Source organism: Macaca thibetana, chromosome 13 (genome assembly GCF_024542745.1).
Source record: "Macaca thibetana thibetana isolate TM-01 chromosome 13, ASM2454274v1, whole genome shotgun sequence".
Lineage (NCBI taxonomy): Eukaryota > Metazoa > Chordata > Mammalia > Primates > Cercopithecidae > Macaca > Macaca thibetana.
The window spans coordinates 75,101,923-75,118,444 of record NC_065590.1 but is presented as its reverse complement, the minus strand read 5'-3'; the positions used below and the strand labels follow the sequence as shown (position 1 = coordinate 75,118,444).

Genomic DNA, 16,522 nt, shown 5'->3' with positions numbered 1-16,522 from the left:
GGAGGTAGTACATATTCATAAGGAGACAGCATTTCTTAGGCACTTTGTGTGGTGTTTATAAGATTTCATCTGGCCAGGCGCGGTGGCGCATGCCTGTAATCCCAGCACTTTGGAAGACTGAGGCGGGCAGATCACAAGGTTAGGAGATCGAGACCATTCTGGCCAACATGGTGAAACCCCATCTCTACTAAAAATACAAAAATTAGCTAGGCGTGGTGGCATGTGCCTGTCACCCCAGCTCCTCGGGAGGCTGAGGCAGGAGAATTGCTTGAACCAGGGAGTCAGAGGTTGCAGTGAGCAAAGATCGCACTACTGCACTCCAGCCTGGGCTACAGAGCGAGACTCCATCTCAAACACACAAACAAACAAATAGACTTCATCTGTTTTATCAAGAGTCATTGTAATATATTGATTTTGAAATTTCAAATAATAATAAGGAATAGTATGGAAATTTTTGTTTGATTAAATGGGGACATGAGGCCAGGTGTGGTCACTCAAGCATGTAATCCTAGCACTTTGGGAGACCAGGGCAGGAGGATTACTTGAGCCTAGGTAGGCTCAAGACCAGCCTGGGCAACATGGCAGGACCCTATCTCTACAAAAGAAATACACAAAAATTAGCTAAGTGTGGTGGCACATGCCTGTAGTCTTAGCTACTCGGAAGGTCAAGGGAAGAGGATCGATCACTTGAGTCCCGGAGTTGGAGGGTGCAGTGAGCTAGGATCATGCCCCTGCACTCCATTGTGGGTGACAGCAAGACTGTTTTTAAAAAAATGAGGCCAGGCGTAGTGGCTCACCTCTGTAATCCGAGCATTTTGAGAGGCCAAGGCGGGTGGATCACCTGATGTCAGGAGTTCAAGATCAGCCTGGCCAACATGGTGAAAACCCCGCCTCTATATTAAAATTACAAAAATTAGCCAGGTGTGGTGGCACACACCTGTAACCCCAGCTACTCCGGAGGCTGAGACAGCAGAATCGCTTGAACCTGGGAGGTGGAGGTTGCAATGAGTCAGGATTGTGCCACTGCACTCCAGCCTGGGCGGCAGAGCGAGACTGTCTCAAAAAAAGAAAAGAAAAGAAAGACTAAGAAACCAATTTTCATTCAGACAAATGGTCAAAAATAATAGAAATAAAACAAAAATTAAAGTTAATTTTCAAATATAATGTGATTTGAGTATAACGATCACTTTACAGAAGTTATTCTATATACTTTTTGATTATGCTGAGTTTTTAGGTCCTTTTAAAACTTGTGTCAGGAATTAATGTTTTAAACTAGTTGTTGGGTTCAAAGAAAATAGAAATGTGTTACTAAATGCCACACTTGTAATCTCATATACCAGTTTTCATGATGCAATCAATTGTTAAATAAAAACTTACTCTAGAGAAGAGGCACCCAACAATGAACACATTATATCAGACTTGAATATGATTGAACAATGCTTTTTGTTTCATTGTTATTGAAATCATACTTGTATTTTTCAAAAGTATATATACTTAAAAATTCCTAAATAAAATGTCTTTCTCTAATACAGCATTTTAGTGATTATAAGGATCAATACCATGAGGTGATAAGCAAAAAAGGACTCACGGCCCTAAAATGTTGATAAACATCATGACCATATTCCCCATATTGGAGTTACATGTACACATTACAATGATAAAAATACTAAGAAGTTATATAGTAATGTTTCTTAGACTTACTTGTCTACAACCCTATTTTTTATGTATTATCTCTCAACAGTATGCTTTGCAATATTTAGTGTACTCTTCATACAATCTATGCAAATAATTTTTTATTTTAAAGCAGGACAGAAGGAGCAAGCTGTGGGATGGTATAAGAAAGGTATTGAAGAACTGGAAAAAGGAATAGCTGTTATAGTTACAGGACAAGGTAAGATTATATTTGTTTATAGCCATTCCAAATTATAATATATTCACATGATCGTCCAGATTTCAGACCTATTTATTTATGTATTTATTTTTCTTTCTTTTCTTTCTTTCTTTTTTTTTTTGAGACAGGGTCTTGCCTCCGTTACCCAGGCCAGAGTGCGGTGATGTGATCATATCTCACTGCAACCTCAAACTTATGGGCTCAAGTGATCCAGTGATCCTCCTGCCTCTGCTTCCCATGTAGCTGGGACCACAGGCACATACTACCACACTTAGCTCATTATTATTATTATTATTATTAATATTATTATTATTATTATTTTGAGACGGAGTCTCACTCTGTTGCCCAGGCTGGAGTGCAATGGTGCAGTCTCGGCTCACTGCAGCCTCCACCTCCCGGATTCAGGTGATTTTCCTGCCTGAGCCTCCCAAGTAGCTGGGATTATAGGTGCGTGCCACCGTGCCCAGCTAATTTTTGTATTTTTAGTGGAGATGGGGTTTTGCCATGTTGGCCAGGCTGGTCTCAAACTCCTGATCTCAAGTGATCTGCCCACCTCAGCCTCCCAAAGTGCTGGGATTACAGGCGTGAGCCACTGTGCCCGGCCACACTTAGCTAATTAAAAAAATTTTTTTTTTGTAGAGACGGGTCTCACTGTGTTTCCATGGCTGGTCTCAAACTTCTGGCCTCAAGTGATCCTCCTGCCTCAGCTTTGCAAAGTGCTGGGATTAGAGGCATGAGCCACTGCACCCAGCCAGATTGTGTTTATCTTAATAAAAGTATTTGGGCCGGGCGCAGTGCCCTCACACCTGTAATCCCAGCACTCTGGGAGGCCAAGGCGGGTGAATCACCTGGAGTCGGGAGTTCGAGACCAACCTGATCAACATGGAGAAACCCTGTGTCTACTAAAAATACAAAATTAGGCGGGCGTGGTGTCGCACGCCTGTAATCCCAGCTACTCGGGAGGCTGAAGCAAGAGAATCGCTTGGAACGGGGAGGCAGAGGTTGCAGTGAGCCGATATTGCCTTTGCCCTCCAGCCTGGGCAACAAGAGTGCAACTCTGTCTCAAAAAGAAAGAAAAGAAAAACTATTTCATTGAATTAAAAATGCTCTGTATTATACCAGTAAGAGTAAAAAACAAAGTATGATATATGCTCTTTTCATCACTTAGAATTTGAATTTTAATCTTGTTGAAGTGGCTGTTTTCGTTTTATTTAGACATAGATATAACAACAGTGTTAATATCTGTGACCAAATTGGTGCAGGCATGGGCAATGAAAAAACTGTGTTATGACTGCAACCTGGTGGATAGCATTAGTAAGTTAGCATTGGTTGTAAAACGGATCTCAATTTCAAAGAATTTGAAATGTAGGGAAAAAATGTTTTAGACTCCATGAAATAGACCTGAAATGTATGAAATATTACAGTAGGTTGGAAGCCATCATGAGAAACTGTAACTTTTTTTTTTTTTTTTTTGTAGCTATTATATATATTTTTTGAGACGGGGTCTCAGTCTGTTGCCCAGGCTGGAATGTTGTGATGTGGTCACCTGTCACTGCACCATCCACCTCCTAGAGCTGAAGTGATCCTGCCACCTCACCCTCCCATGCTCGGCTAATTGTTTTTGTTTTTAAGTAGAGATCAGGTCTCATTATGTTGCCCAGGCTGGTCTTGAACTCCTGGGCTCAAGTGATTCTCCTGCTTTGGCTGCCCAGAGTGCTGGGATTACAGAAGTGAGCCACGACACCTGGCCTGAAGATAGTATTTTTAAAATTTCTTCTGTTCTCTTTCTTTTCAGTATATATTTTCTTGTTTTAAAAAAAAAAAAAAAAAATTTCTGTGTAAAGACTGTGACTCCCCATGAAAATAGTTTGGGTGATGATTTGTCTTGAAACAATATTAGTTGGGAAATGTAGATATTTTAATTAATTTTTTTCTTTCAGGTGAACAGTGTGAAAGAGCTAGACGCCTTCAAGCTAAAATGATGACTAATTTGGTTATGGCCAAGGACCGCTTACAACTTCTAGGTATCAATTAATGTATAATTTGATGTGAGATGTATTGGAAATGTGTGTTCAATGAAACTTTAATTATAGAAAGAAAGAAATCAGTGATTGAAAATGTGGTCCAGGCTTTTTAACGTAAAGAAAATGTGTAACATATACAAAAACAGAAGAGCATAATGAATTTCTAATTATTATTCTCTCAGCTTTGATAATTATCACCTCACTGTCAGTCTTGATTTATTCATACCAAGGGCTAGCAAACTGCAGCTGATGGGCCAGCCCAGCTCACTGCCTATTATTATACGTAAGGTTTTATTGGCACACAGCCATTCCTTTTCTTTAGGTATTGTCTATGGCTTTCATGCTATGGTGACAGAATTGAGTAGTTGATACAGAGCTGACACTGCCCTCAAAACCTAAAATATTTACTGTCTGGCCCTTTACAGAAAAAGTCTGCCATCTTCACTTGACTTCCCAGCTCACTGTCCCCCCACTACATATTATTTTGAAACAAATTCTTGACTTTTTTCCATTTATAAATATTTCATGTTATACCTGTAAAAGATAAGGACTTCAAAATAAAATCACTGAAATACCATTATCGCACCTAAAAGGTAATTCCACATTTCTTTTAACATTATCCACAAAACTGCCCCCCCCAAAAATGCTATTTCCAAATTTCTCATTTTCTCAAAATTTAATAATTTTTACTCTTTTTAATAATTTGTTTGAATCAGGATCTTAAAAAGATCCTTATGTCTCTTTTAGTGTTCACGTGCATCTGTTTTTCATTTTCTTCCAATTTATTTGTTGATGTAACCAGGTCTTTGTCACGTAGTATTTCCTACAGTCTGACTTTTGCTGCATGCATCTTTGTGGTATCTTTTAACATGTTCTTCTTTCCTCCCCCTGTTAACTGATAGTTGGGTATAGAGCCTTGATCACATTGAAAGTTAATTTTTATTTTTTAATGATAAGACTACTTACTAGGTGGTTGTGTTTGTGTGTATTCATCATTAGTTGTTCCATCTTGGGAGGTTAGCAACAGTTAACTATGACTGATGCCCAGTGATGTTTTAATTCTGTCATTCTTTCAGCATTCATCAACTGTAATAGAAACTTTCACTTGTCTTCTGTTTGATGGTGTAGGTTTTAAAAATATATTAATAAGTTAAATCTACCACTCAAAAAAAAGTAGAACAAAACCCACTACATATGAGTAGCTCTACCATACATTGGTGGATAGAAACAGTAGATACTTGGTAAGCAGGTAAATCTTATTTATTTGTAGCCCTGTGACTTGGGGTAAGTTATTATGCATGTTTGAGTCTTTTTTATCTAATTTGTAATATGAAACTACTATTATTATTATTATTTGAGATGGAGTCTTGCTCTGTTGCCCAGGCTGAAGTGTAGTGATGCAATCCCGGCTCAATGCACCCTCCACCTCCTGGATTCAAGCTATTCTCATGACTCAGTTTCCCGAGCAGCTGGGATTATAGGTGCCCACCACCATGCCTAATTTTTGTATTTTTAGTAGGGACAGGGTTTGTTTCACCATGTTGGCAAGGCTGGTGTCGAACATCTGACTTCAAGTGATCCGTCCACCTCAGCCTCCTAAAGTGCTGGGATTATAGGCATGAGCCACCACGCCCAGCTGAAGCTAATATTATTAGCTAATAATATTTCATATTTCTGACCATTGAATTATTAAAGGAACCTAAACCATAGTAGTAAGTGCTTTAAAAATGTTGGTTTCTATTCATCTGTTTACCTGACAGTAATCACTTCCTTTGCTTAGGTAGAAAGATATATTCATACACACATACATACACATTTTATTCATTCTTTCATTCATTTACTGCTATATGGTCATTGTGTTTGTGGGGTTTTTGCCCCACATAGTTAAAAAAGCAGCCGTTACTGCTTTCAAATGAATAACAAGGTAGTGTTCCCTGGCTTCTGTGGCTGACAGGACTTGCCTTCTTCCTTTCTAAATGGAGGTTATTACTGTGTCAAATATAATTAAATAGTGTATTAAAGTTTCTTGCAGTAAAATAATTGATGGTTCTTATTGGTACTTTCTACATGTTTTATCTTTAAAGCTCTTCACTGTATATATAAAGTATTGTGTATATCATACAGAATAAATTTGATTTTGGAGCATTTTGTACTATCTTTCAAAGTGAATAAGAGTTGGTTTTTATGTTTCGTTTGATGTTGTGATATAGGACATTAGAAGTATTAATATCTTATCAATTAGAGACTCATCTTTGAGTGTGACTTTGTACTTTCTTATTTGTGTTAGTAGAGAACAAAAAGAAGATATGTAATATGAAACTAGGCATTTAAAGGTTTAATATTTTGGATATTTTAAAGTTGGTATCTGTTTTCACCCTCAAAAATGCTATGTGCCTATTTATGAAATATCTTACTTTAAAAGCGAGGAGCGGTAGATGGGAAAGGTGACATCGGCTGGGCGTGGTGGCTCACACCTGTAATCCCAGCACTTTGGGAGGCCAAGGCGGACAGGTCATCTGAGGTCAGGCTTTCAAGACCAGTCTGGTAACGTGGTGAAACCTCGTCTCTACTAAAAATACAAAAAATTAGCCAGGCTGGTGGTGTGCATCTGTAATCCCAGCTACTCAGGAGGCTGAGTCAGGACAATGGCTTGAACTCAGGAGGTGGAGGTTGCAGTGAGCCAAGATGGCACCACAACACTCTAGACTGGGTGACAGAGAGAGACTGCATCTCAAAAAAAATTCAAAAAGGCCAGGCACTGTCGCTCATACCTGTAATCCCAACACTTTGGGAGACTGAGGCGAGCAGATCACTTGAGGTCAGGAGTTCGAGACAATCCTGGGCGCCTGGGCAACATGGTGAAAACTCGCCTCTACTAAAAATACAAAAAATAGCCAGGCATGGTGGCAGGTGCCTGTAATCTTGCCTACTCGGGAGGTTGAGGCAGGAGAATTGCTTGAGCCTGGGAGGCAGAGGTTGCAATAAGCAGAGACCATGCCACTGCACTCCAGCCTGGGTGGCAGAGTGAGACTTCATCTCAAAACAAACAAAAAAAACCGGCCGGGCGCGGTGGCTCACGCCTGTAATCCCAGCACTTTGGGAGGCCGAGACGGGCGGATCACGAGGTCAGGAGATCGAGACCATCCTGGCTAACACGGTGAAACCCCGTCTCTACTAAAAAATACAAAAAACTAGCCGGGCGAGGTGGCAGGCGCCTATAGTCCCAGCTACTCGGGAGGCTGAGGCAGGAGAATGGCGTGAACCTGGGGGGCGGAGCTTGCAGTGAGCTGAGATCCGGCCACTGCACTCCAGCCTGGGCGACAGAGCGAGACTCCGTCTCAAAAAAAAAACAAAAAAACAAAAAAACAAACAAAAAAAAACAAACCACCTCTTGTCCACTCCTAATCCTAATCCTCCTTACTGTGTTTCACTTATTTTTTTCCCATGTATTTATCACCTTCTAATAAACTGTGTAACTTATTTTTTATGTTTGTTATCTACTATCTGTCTTCTCCCTGTTAGAATGTAAACTTTATGGAGGAGGGATCTTTATCTATATCCCAGGTGCCTACAACAGTGTCTAGCACATGCTAGTTACCAAATAAATATTTACTGAGTTAATAAGTTGTGTATAACCCTTGGCATTGTACCTGAAACAGAGTAGGGCCTTAATAAATGAATGTTAAATGAAGCTATGTTAAAAATATATATATATGTGTATATATATATAAATAACAGCCAGTTATACCAATTTGCTGACATCAAAATTAACTTTTAATCTATTGTAGGTTTTACAGTTAAGCTTTGCTCTAAGGTTCACTATCATTAAACCAAAAATAAATGATATATATGATCTTTTCTTATTTTTTTTTGTTTTTTGTTTTTTTTTTTGAGACGGAGTCACTCTGTCGCCCAGGCTGGAGTGCAGTGGCCGAATCTCAGCTCACTGCAAGCTCCGCCTCCCAGGTTTACGCCATTCTCCTGCCTCAGCCTCCCGAGTAGCTGGGACTACAGGTGCCCGCCACCTCACCCGGCTAGTTTTTTGTATTTTTTAGTAGAGACGGGGTTTCACCGTGTTAGCCAGGATCGTCTCGATCTCCTGACCTCGTGATCCGCCCGTCTTGGCCTCTTTTCTCATTTTTAACAGAGAGGCTACATCCTCTCAAACCAGTCTGTATTAAGAATTCCCAGGATCATTCTCCCCATTCTCCATCCTAATTAGATACCTATGTGGCACCACATCTCTGAAAAACTCCAATTTTTAACCAGCACATAATAAATATGTGTTACTGTTAATACACATTTGTACACAGATCATTTTTACTGTCTTAGGTATATCCACTCCCAGACCTTTTGAGTTATTGAAAGACAGGAATATGTTGATGTCACCTTTTTTTTTTTTTTTTTTTTTTTTTGAGACAGAGTCTCACCCTGTCACCCAGGCTGGAGTGCAATGGCACGATCTTGGCTCACTGCAACCTCTGCCTCCTGGGTTCAAATGATTATCCTGCCTCATCCTCCTGAGTAGCTGGGATTACAGGTGGCCCTGGTTTGGGTTTTTGGTTTTAAACAGGATGGTCTTCTCTGTGAGAAGTTGCCATGAGTTAGCCATGATGATACCTGGGACAATGATGGTCCACAGAGAAGTAAGAGCCAATACAAAGCCTTAAGAGAACGTACCTGATTTGTCTGTGAAGCAGCAAAGAGGCCAGTGTGTCCCAGCAAGGAGATTATAGTAGAGATGAAGTCAGAGAACTCATGGGGGGAGGGATTGTCACAACACGCAGGGCTATAAAGGCCACCATGAGGACTTAAGCTTTTACCGCCTGTGAAATGGGGAGCAGTTATAAAGATTTTTAAGAAAGCAGCGCAGTGCGGTGGCTCATGCCTGTAATCCCAGCTCTTTGGGAGGCCAAGGTGGGTGGATCACCTGAGGTCAGGAGTTCGAGACCAGCCTGGGCAACATGGCGAAACCTCGTCTTTACTAAATATAGAAAAATTAGCTGCATGTGGTGGGCATGCTTGTAATCCCAAATACTCGGCTGAGGCAGGAGAATCACTTGAACCCGGGAGGCGGAGGTTGCGGTGAGCTGAGGTTGCGCCATTGCCCTCCAGCCTGGGCAACAGAGCAAGACTCCATCTCAAACAAAACCAAAAAAAAAAAGATTTTTGGGGAAGGAATGAAGTACTCTGACTTAAATTTTAGAGGGACCACTCTGGTTGCTGTGTTGCATTATAGACTCTAAAGGTAGAACCAGGGAGAGCAATTAAGATACTGTTACAGTCATCTAGGAGAAAAGTGATAGAGGCTTGCACCAGGGTAGTATCAGGAGAAATGGTAACAAGTGGTTGGATTATGATTATACTTGAAAGTTGAACAACTAGATTTGCTGATAGATTGGATAAAATGGTCCTCTCTTTAAGGACCTCATAATACAGTAGGAGAAACGACACATAAATAGTCATCACTGCAGGATAGGGATTACAAATATTTTGTAAGGGTGAAAAAGGTGCCAAGAAAGCTTCCTTGTGTAACAAAGCTGGTTAAAGAAAGAAAAGAAAGCTTCCTAGAAGTGAAACCTAAAGTGTACACTTAGATAAATGAATAAAAATTATGAAAGAATGTGAGGGCTGGGCACAGTGGCTCATGCCTGTAATCCTAGCACTTCAGGAGGTTGAGTCAAGTGTATTGCTTGAGCCCAGGAGTTTGAAACCAGCCTGGACAACGTATTGAGACCCCATCTCTAAATTTAAAAAAGAAAAAACAAATTAGCCAGGAGTGGTGGTATGCACCTGTAGTCCCAGCTACTTACTTGGGAGGCTGAGGCAGGAGGATTGCTTGAGCTCAGGAAATTGAGGCAGCAGTGAGCCATGAGTGCACCACTGCACTCTAGTCTGGGTGACAGAGTGAGACCCTGTCTCAAAGAAAATAAAAAGAAAAGAAAAAGAATTTGAGAAAAGATATCTCAGGAAGATGTGATGGCATGAACAAATACTCAAAGGCAAGAAAAGCATGGTGAATAGGGGAGGGTGCAGGTTGAGACATGAAGTTGGGATTGCCAAGGCATAAGAGATATATAGGCAGATCATGGATGGCCTGGTTTGTCATAGGAAGGAGCTTGAGCTCTATCTGTGGGCAATGGGAAGCCACTAAATGGTTTTAAGTAGAAGAGTGTTACGTGGTAAGATTTTCCTCTCTGGTGGATCACTCAGATGACTGTGTGGGGGTTGGATGTGAGGAGGTAAAGAAGCAAGGTTACTGCTTTGATTTAAATCATTGATTAATCTGTACAACCCTAGTCATTCCAAAAAGAAGCATTAGTCCTTTAACAGAAATGAATTGGGGCTGGGCGCGGTGGCTCACGCTTGTAATCCCAGTACTTTGGGAGGCCGAGGCGGGCGGATCATTTGAGGTCAGGAGTTTGAGGCCAGTCTGGCCAACATGGCAAAACCTCGTATCTACTAAAAATACAAAAATTAGCTGGGCGTGGGGGTGTGCACCTGTAATCCCAGCTACTCGGGAGGCTGAGGCAGGAGCATCACTTGAACCCGGGAGGCAGGGGTTGCAATGAGCCAAGATCGCGCCACTGCACTCCAGCCTGGGCGACAGAGTGAGACTCTGTCTCCAAAAAAAAAAAAAAGAAAAAATATTGAAGCAGATTCACAGAAGCAGTGTACTGTTATACTGTATGTGTCTGTGACTCTGTCTCCAAGAAAAAAAAAAAAAAAAAAAATGAATGGGAGCAGATTCACAGAAGCAGTGTACTGTTATACTGTATGTGTCTGTTTCTACACATATAAATCTAAACTCCATGTACATGAAAAAAAAATCCTGTAGCTTTTTATTCCTAGCTATAAAAACTAAGAATATAATTTGTTTCTTTTTATTACCTAATGAATGGTTCTGTGAACTTTTTGTTAAATTTCATTGAGGAGAGTATTAATTGATACCATTTATGTACAGATGTCTACATTTACAAATCAGCGTATTTTCTGATTTATGCTTTTGCTAAGACAAAGGGTTTCTGTCTCAGCATGGTCATTTAAAGAGTTTATCATTGAGAAAAATCAGATGACCAACCTGCTAGTTCAACAAAAAGAAAAAACTTCCAAGGTATATTGTATCAGCCAGTTCTAAGATACAAAAGCCATGCAGTACTTTGTGTTTTGTACAGAAAGGGTAGCTACTATTTGACCTGTCCCAAAGGCATGTGTGGTTGTACCATAAACCAAGCATGGTACCTGTTTGTCAAACCTTAGAAGTGAAAATTTAAGAGAGTTAATATATATGTGCTGCATTTTTTCATGTATTCATTGACTTGAAGAAAAGAATCATTTATGATTCAGCACAGTACTCCACTTGAAGAGAGTGCAGCAGTGGTGTAGAGTGGCAGGGATCAAACTGCTACCTTCTTGGGCTTCAGTTGCTAGACTTAAGAGACCCAGATCTTGGCCGGGCGCGGTGGCTCAAGCCTGTAATCCCAGCACTTTGGGAGGCCGAGACAGGCGGATCACGAGGTCAGGAGATGGAGACCATCCTGGCTAACATAGTGAAACCCCGTCTCTACTAAAAAAATACAAAAAACCAGCCGGGAGAGGTGGCGGGCACCTGTAGTCCCAGCTACTCGGGAGGCTGAGGCAGGAGAATGGCGTAAACCCGGAGGCGGAGTTTGCAGTGAGCTGAGATCCGGCCACTGCACTCCAGCCTGGGCGACAGAGCGAGACTCCGTCTCAAAAGAAAAAAAAAAAAAAGAGACCCAGATCTTGGGAGGGTTTTTTGTCGTTATCTGATGTGGTGGTAGGGTTGAAATAATCCTTTTTAATTGATTAATATAAAAAATAGGTAATATAGACATATGTCACAAAATTTGAAAAAGTTTGAGTATGAAAAGTTCCATCCCATTTTATGCCCCAGCTACCCATTTCCCCTCTGTAGAGGCAGCTGTTATTATGAATTTCCCTGGGTCCTTTTTAGAGGTAATCTTTTTGTATACAACTGTGCACATGTGTGTTTAAACAAACAGTAGGGTACTGTATGTACATACAGTTACTACAGTATGCTTATTTGACTTTGCTTTATTGCTTTTATTTTTTGCCTGACATGTATTAATGTGGCCAAATACGGCATTTCCTAGACACCCCTTATAGTTTCGTTCTGTGCTATTTTAAATGCTGTTCTCCTTTCCTGAAATGTCCTTTTTTTGGTTTTGTGGGGTTTTTTTGTTTTTTTTTTTTATACAGAGTCACGCTCTGTCACCAAGGTTGGAGTGCAGTGGCGCGATCTCGGCTCACTGCAACCTCCACCCACCTCCCGGGTTCAAGTCATTCCCCTGCCTCAGCCTCCCGAGTAGCTGGGACTACAGGTGCGTGCCACCACGCCCAGCTAATTGTTTGTTTGTTTGTTTGTTTGTTTGTTTTAGTAGAGACGGGGTTTCACCGTGTTAGCCAGGATGGCCTCCATCTCCTGACCTCGTGATCTGCCTCCCTCAGCCTCTCAAAGTGCTGGGATTACAGGCGTGAGCCACTGCGCCCAGCTCTCCTTTCTTTTTATCTTTTCAAATTCTAGCCAGTTCATAACCCACTTGCTCTGTAAAGCTTTTTCAATGATCTTTCTTTTGTACTATGCAGTCTTTTTAAAAATACACAGTTTTATTATAAGTTGCCAGTTACATTTAATACATATCTAAATGGTAGAAACTGTGATTCATTTTTTAATCTCCATGGAGCCAGGAACTGTGGCTCATGCCTGTAATCCCTGCACTTTGGGAGGTTAAGGTGGGAGGATCGCTTAAGGCCAGGAGCTTGAGGCCAGTCTGTGGAACATATTGAGACCCTGTCTCTACAAAAAATAAATTAGCTGGACATAGTGGTGTGTGTATGTAGTGTCAACTACTCAGGGGGCTGAGGAAGGAGGATAACTTGAGCCCAGGGAGTTGAGGCCACAGTGAGCCATGATGGTGCCACTGTACTCCAGCCTGGGTGACAGAGCAAGACTATGACCAATAATAATCTCCATGGTATTTGTTTTGGACATATTAAATATTCAGTAACTATTTTCTGGTGATGATAGTGATATCTAACTGCCTCGGGTTACCTGACCTGAATGAGGCATATTTTGAACATAGCCATTCACTTGTTAATTTCTGTTATTTTCGTGACTTAGTTTTTACTAATTATATTTTAAAAGATAATTTTATATAAATGCAAAAACTTTTTATCATGTAACAATCTGGTAACAACTTGAGTAATTTTTCATTTCACATGCACATTTTATTTGTTCATTATCTTTTTTCTTTTTATTTTTTCTTTGTTTTTTTTTACCTTCTCTGTTGCATAGAGAAGATGCAACCAGTTTTGCCATTTTCCAAGTCACAAACGGACGTCTATAATGACAGTACTAACGTGGCATGCCGCAATGGACATCTCCAGTCAGGTGGGTTAAGGTTAACTAACATAAAATAATAAAGCTTGAATGCAAAGTAAGAGTCTCACTTAACCTGATAATGTTGATTTTATTTTATAATGGTAGGTTTAATTGTTCATGTTTTCACAGGGCTATGTTGAAAATATAGTACCTCTATCATTCATAGTATATAAACATGCAACAAGGTATAGTCATTCTAAACATGCTTCATTTGCATATTTTGCAACCTCTGATATTTCAGATTATAAAATATGAAGGTGTGCATTCCTGGAAGTTATTAAAATAATCTTTTTTTCTGTTGTGGCTTTTGTGTTTTTTATAATGATAGCTATACTGATTTTTTTCATGAAATAGTGTTTTCTAAAACACATTTTAATTTTTTATGTATCCATTTTTATTGCATATCAATTTTCATATATACTATATGTGAATGTTTTATAGTACTTGATAGAAGAAATTTGAAGCTTCACATAGGAGAAGCATTACAGTCTTATTTACTATAGATTAACTCTGTCCTTGATAAACTTTTGGATATCAACTTCTACAGAAGATTAAATGTCTTTCTATTTTGTTTTCTTTGGAACTCTCCATTTCTTAGGTTCTCTGACATCTGAGCTAGTTTTTTACTTAGTTAAAAAGTTTTTTTTACTTAGATAATGTACATGTTCGTGGGCTACACAGTGATGTTTTGATACATATAATATATAGTGATTAGATCAAGGTAATTATCATTTATATCATCCCATTTATCATTCTTTCTGTTGGAAACATTCAGTATCTTCCTTCTATTTTAAATGATGTATTATATTGTTACCTATAGTCATCCTGCAGTGGTGTAGAACACTGGAACTTACTCTTTCTATCTAGCTATAATTTTGTATCCTTTCCCTACCCTTCTCAGCCTGTAGTATCCTCTGTTCTGCTTTTTATTTCTATGAGATTAACTTTTTAAAAATAATATTCTGTGTGTATATATACCACATTTTCTTTATTCATTCATCTGTTCTTGGACACCTAGGTTGATTCTGTATCTTGGCTGTTGTGAATAGTGCTATAGTAAACATGGGGTGTAGATGTCTGTTCGATATAATGATTTTCTTTCCTTTGGATAAATTCCCAATAGTAGGATTGCTGGGTCATATGGTAGTTCTATTTGAAGTTTTTTGAGGAAACTCCATACTCTTTTCCATAGTAGCTGTACTAGTTTAGATTCCCAAAAATAGTGTCTAAGAGTTCACTTTCTCCACATTCTTACCAGCATTTGGCACTTTTTTTGTCTTTTTGATAATAGCCATCCTAACTGGGGTAAGATACCTCATTGTGGTTTTGATTTACATTTCCCTCATAATTAATGGTGTTGAGCATTTTTTCATATATTTGTTTTTGACAGTTTTATTGGTGAATTTTTTTTTTTTTTTTTTTTTAGCAGTAGTTTCATGTGCAGGGCTTAAATTATATTAAATATTACTTTGTTCAGATTATAGCAGAACAACCTTAGGTTAGGCTGTGAAACAACTGCCTTCTGGCTGGGCGCAGTGGCTCACGCCTGTAATCCCAGCACTTTGGGAGGCCAAGGCGGGCGGATCATGAAATTAAGAGATCGACACTATCCTGGCCAACATGGTGAAACCCCGTCTCTATTAAAAATATAAAAACTAGCTGGGCGTGGTGGTGGGCGCCTATAGTCCCAGCTGCGTGGGAGGCTGAGGCAGAAGAATCGCTTGAACCTAGGAGGCAGAGGTTGCTGTGAGCTGAGATCATACCATTGCACTCCAGCCTAGGCGACAGAGCGAGACACTGTCTCAAAAAACTGCCTTCTTTTTTTTTTTGGTATTATTATTATAATGTATAAATTTTTAATTATACTTTAAGTTCTAGGGTACGTGTGCACAACGTGCAGGTTTGTTACATACGTATATATGTGCCATGTTGGTGTGCTGCACCCATTAACTTGTCATTTACATTAGGTATATCTCCTAATGCTATCCCTCCCCCACTCATCCCACCCCACGACAGGCCCCAGTGTGTGATGTTCCCCACCCTGTGTCCAAGTGTTCTCATTGTTCAATTCCCACCTATGAGTGAGAACATGCGGTGTTTGGTTTTCTGTCCTTGCAATAGTTTGCTCAGAATAATGGTTTCCAGCTTCATCCATGTCCCTACAAAGGACATGAACTCATCCTTTTTTATGGCTGCATAGTATTCCATGGTGTATATGTGCCACGTTTTTTAAATCCAGTCTATCATTGATGGATATTTGCGTTGTTTCCAAGTCTTTGCTATTGTGAATAGTGCCGCAGTAAACATACATGATGTCTTTATAGCAGCCTGATTTATAACCCTTTGGGTATATACCCAGTAATGGCATGACTGGGTCAAATGGTATTTCTAGTTCTAGATCCTTGAGGAATCGCCACACTGTCTTCCACAATGGTTGAACTAGTTTACAGTCCCACCAACAGTGTAAAAGTGTTCCTATTTCTCCACATCCTCTCCAGCATCTGTTGTTTCCTGACTTTTTAATGATTGCCATTCTAACTGGTGTGAGATGGTATCTCATTGTGGTTTTGGTTTGCATTTCTCTGATAGCCACTGATGATGAGCATTTTTTCATGTGTCTGTTGGCTGCATAAATGTCTTCTTTTGAGAAGTGTCTGTTCATATCCTTTGCCCACTTTTTGATGGGGTTGTTTGATTTTTTCTTGTAAATTTGTTTAAGTTCTTTGTAGATTCTGGATATTAGCCCTTTGTCAGATGGGTAGATTGTAAAAAATTTCTCCCATTCTATAGGTTGCCTGTTCACTCTGATGATAGTTTCTTTTGCTATGCAGAAGCTCTTTAGTTTAATTAGATCCCTTTTGTCAATTTTGGCTTTTGTTGCCATTGCTTTTGGTGTTTTAGTCGTGAAGTCCTTGCCCATGCCTATGTCCTGAATGGTATTGCCTAGGTTTTCTTCTAGGGTTTTTATAGTTTTGGGTCTAACATGTAAGTTTTTAATCCATCTTGAATTAATTTTTGTATAAGACGTAAGGAAGGGATTCAGTTTCAGCTTTTTACATATGGCTAGTCAGTTTTCCCAGCACCATTTATTAAATAGGAAATCCTTTCCCCATTTCTTGTTTTTGTCAGGTTTGTCAAAGATCAGATGGTTGTAGATGTGTGGTATTATTTCTGAGGGCTCTG

General features: G+C 39.8%; 2 protein-coding genes across 5 annotated transcripts in view; one reads left to right on the top strand and one right to left on the bottom strand.

Moving 5' to 3' along the window:
* The window catches only part of DPY30 (dpy-30 histone methyltransferase complex regulatory subunit), a 937,477-nt gene that overhangs the window by 75,413 nt on the left and 845,542 nt on the right, over positions 1-16,522 (bottom strand). The gene's annotated exons all lie outside the window — the stretch shown is intronic.
* Positions 1-16,522, top strand: part of SPAST (spastin) — an 89,823-nt gene that overhangs the window by 22,479 nt on the left and 50,822 nt on the right. Inside the window, exons 2-4 of one of the 4 annotated variants that reach the window (XM_050754138.1) lie at positions 1,808-1,891; positions 3,832-3,915; positions 13,253-13,348. In XM_050754138.1, the coding sequence (XP_050610095.1) occupies positions 1,808-1,891; positions 3,832-3,915; positions 13,253-13,348 (264 nt within the window). Of the gene's footprint in view, positions 1-1,804; positions 1,892-3,831; positions 3,916-13,252; positions 13,349-16,522 lie in introns of all 4 variants that reach the window. The other 3 variants (XM_050754137.1, XM_050754140.1, XM_050754139.1) reach the window with 3 other exon arrangements.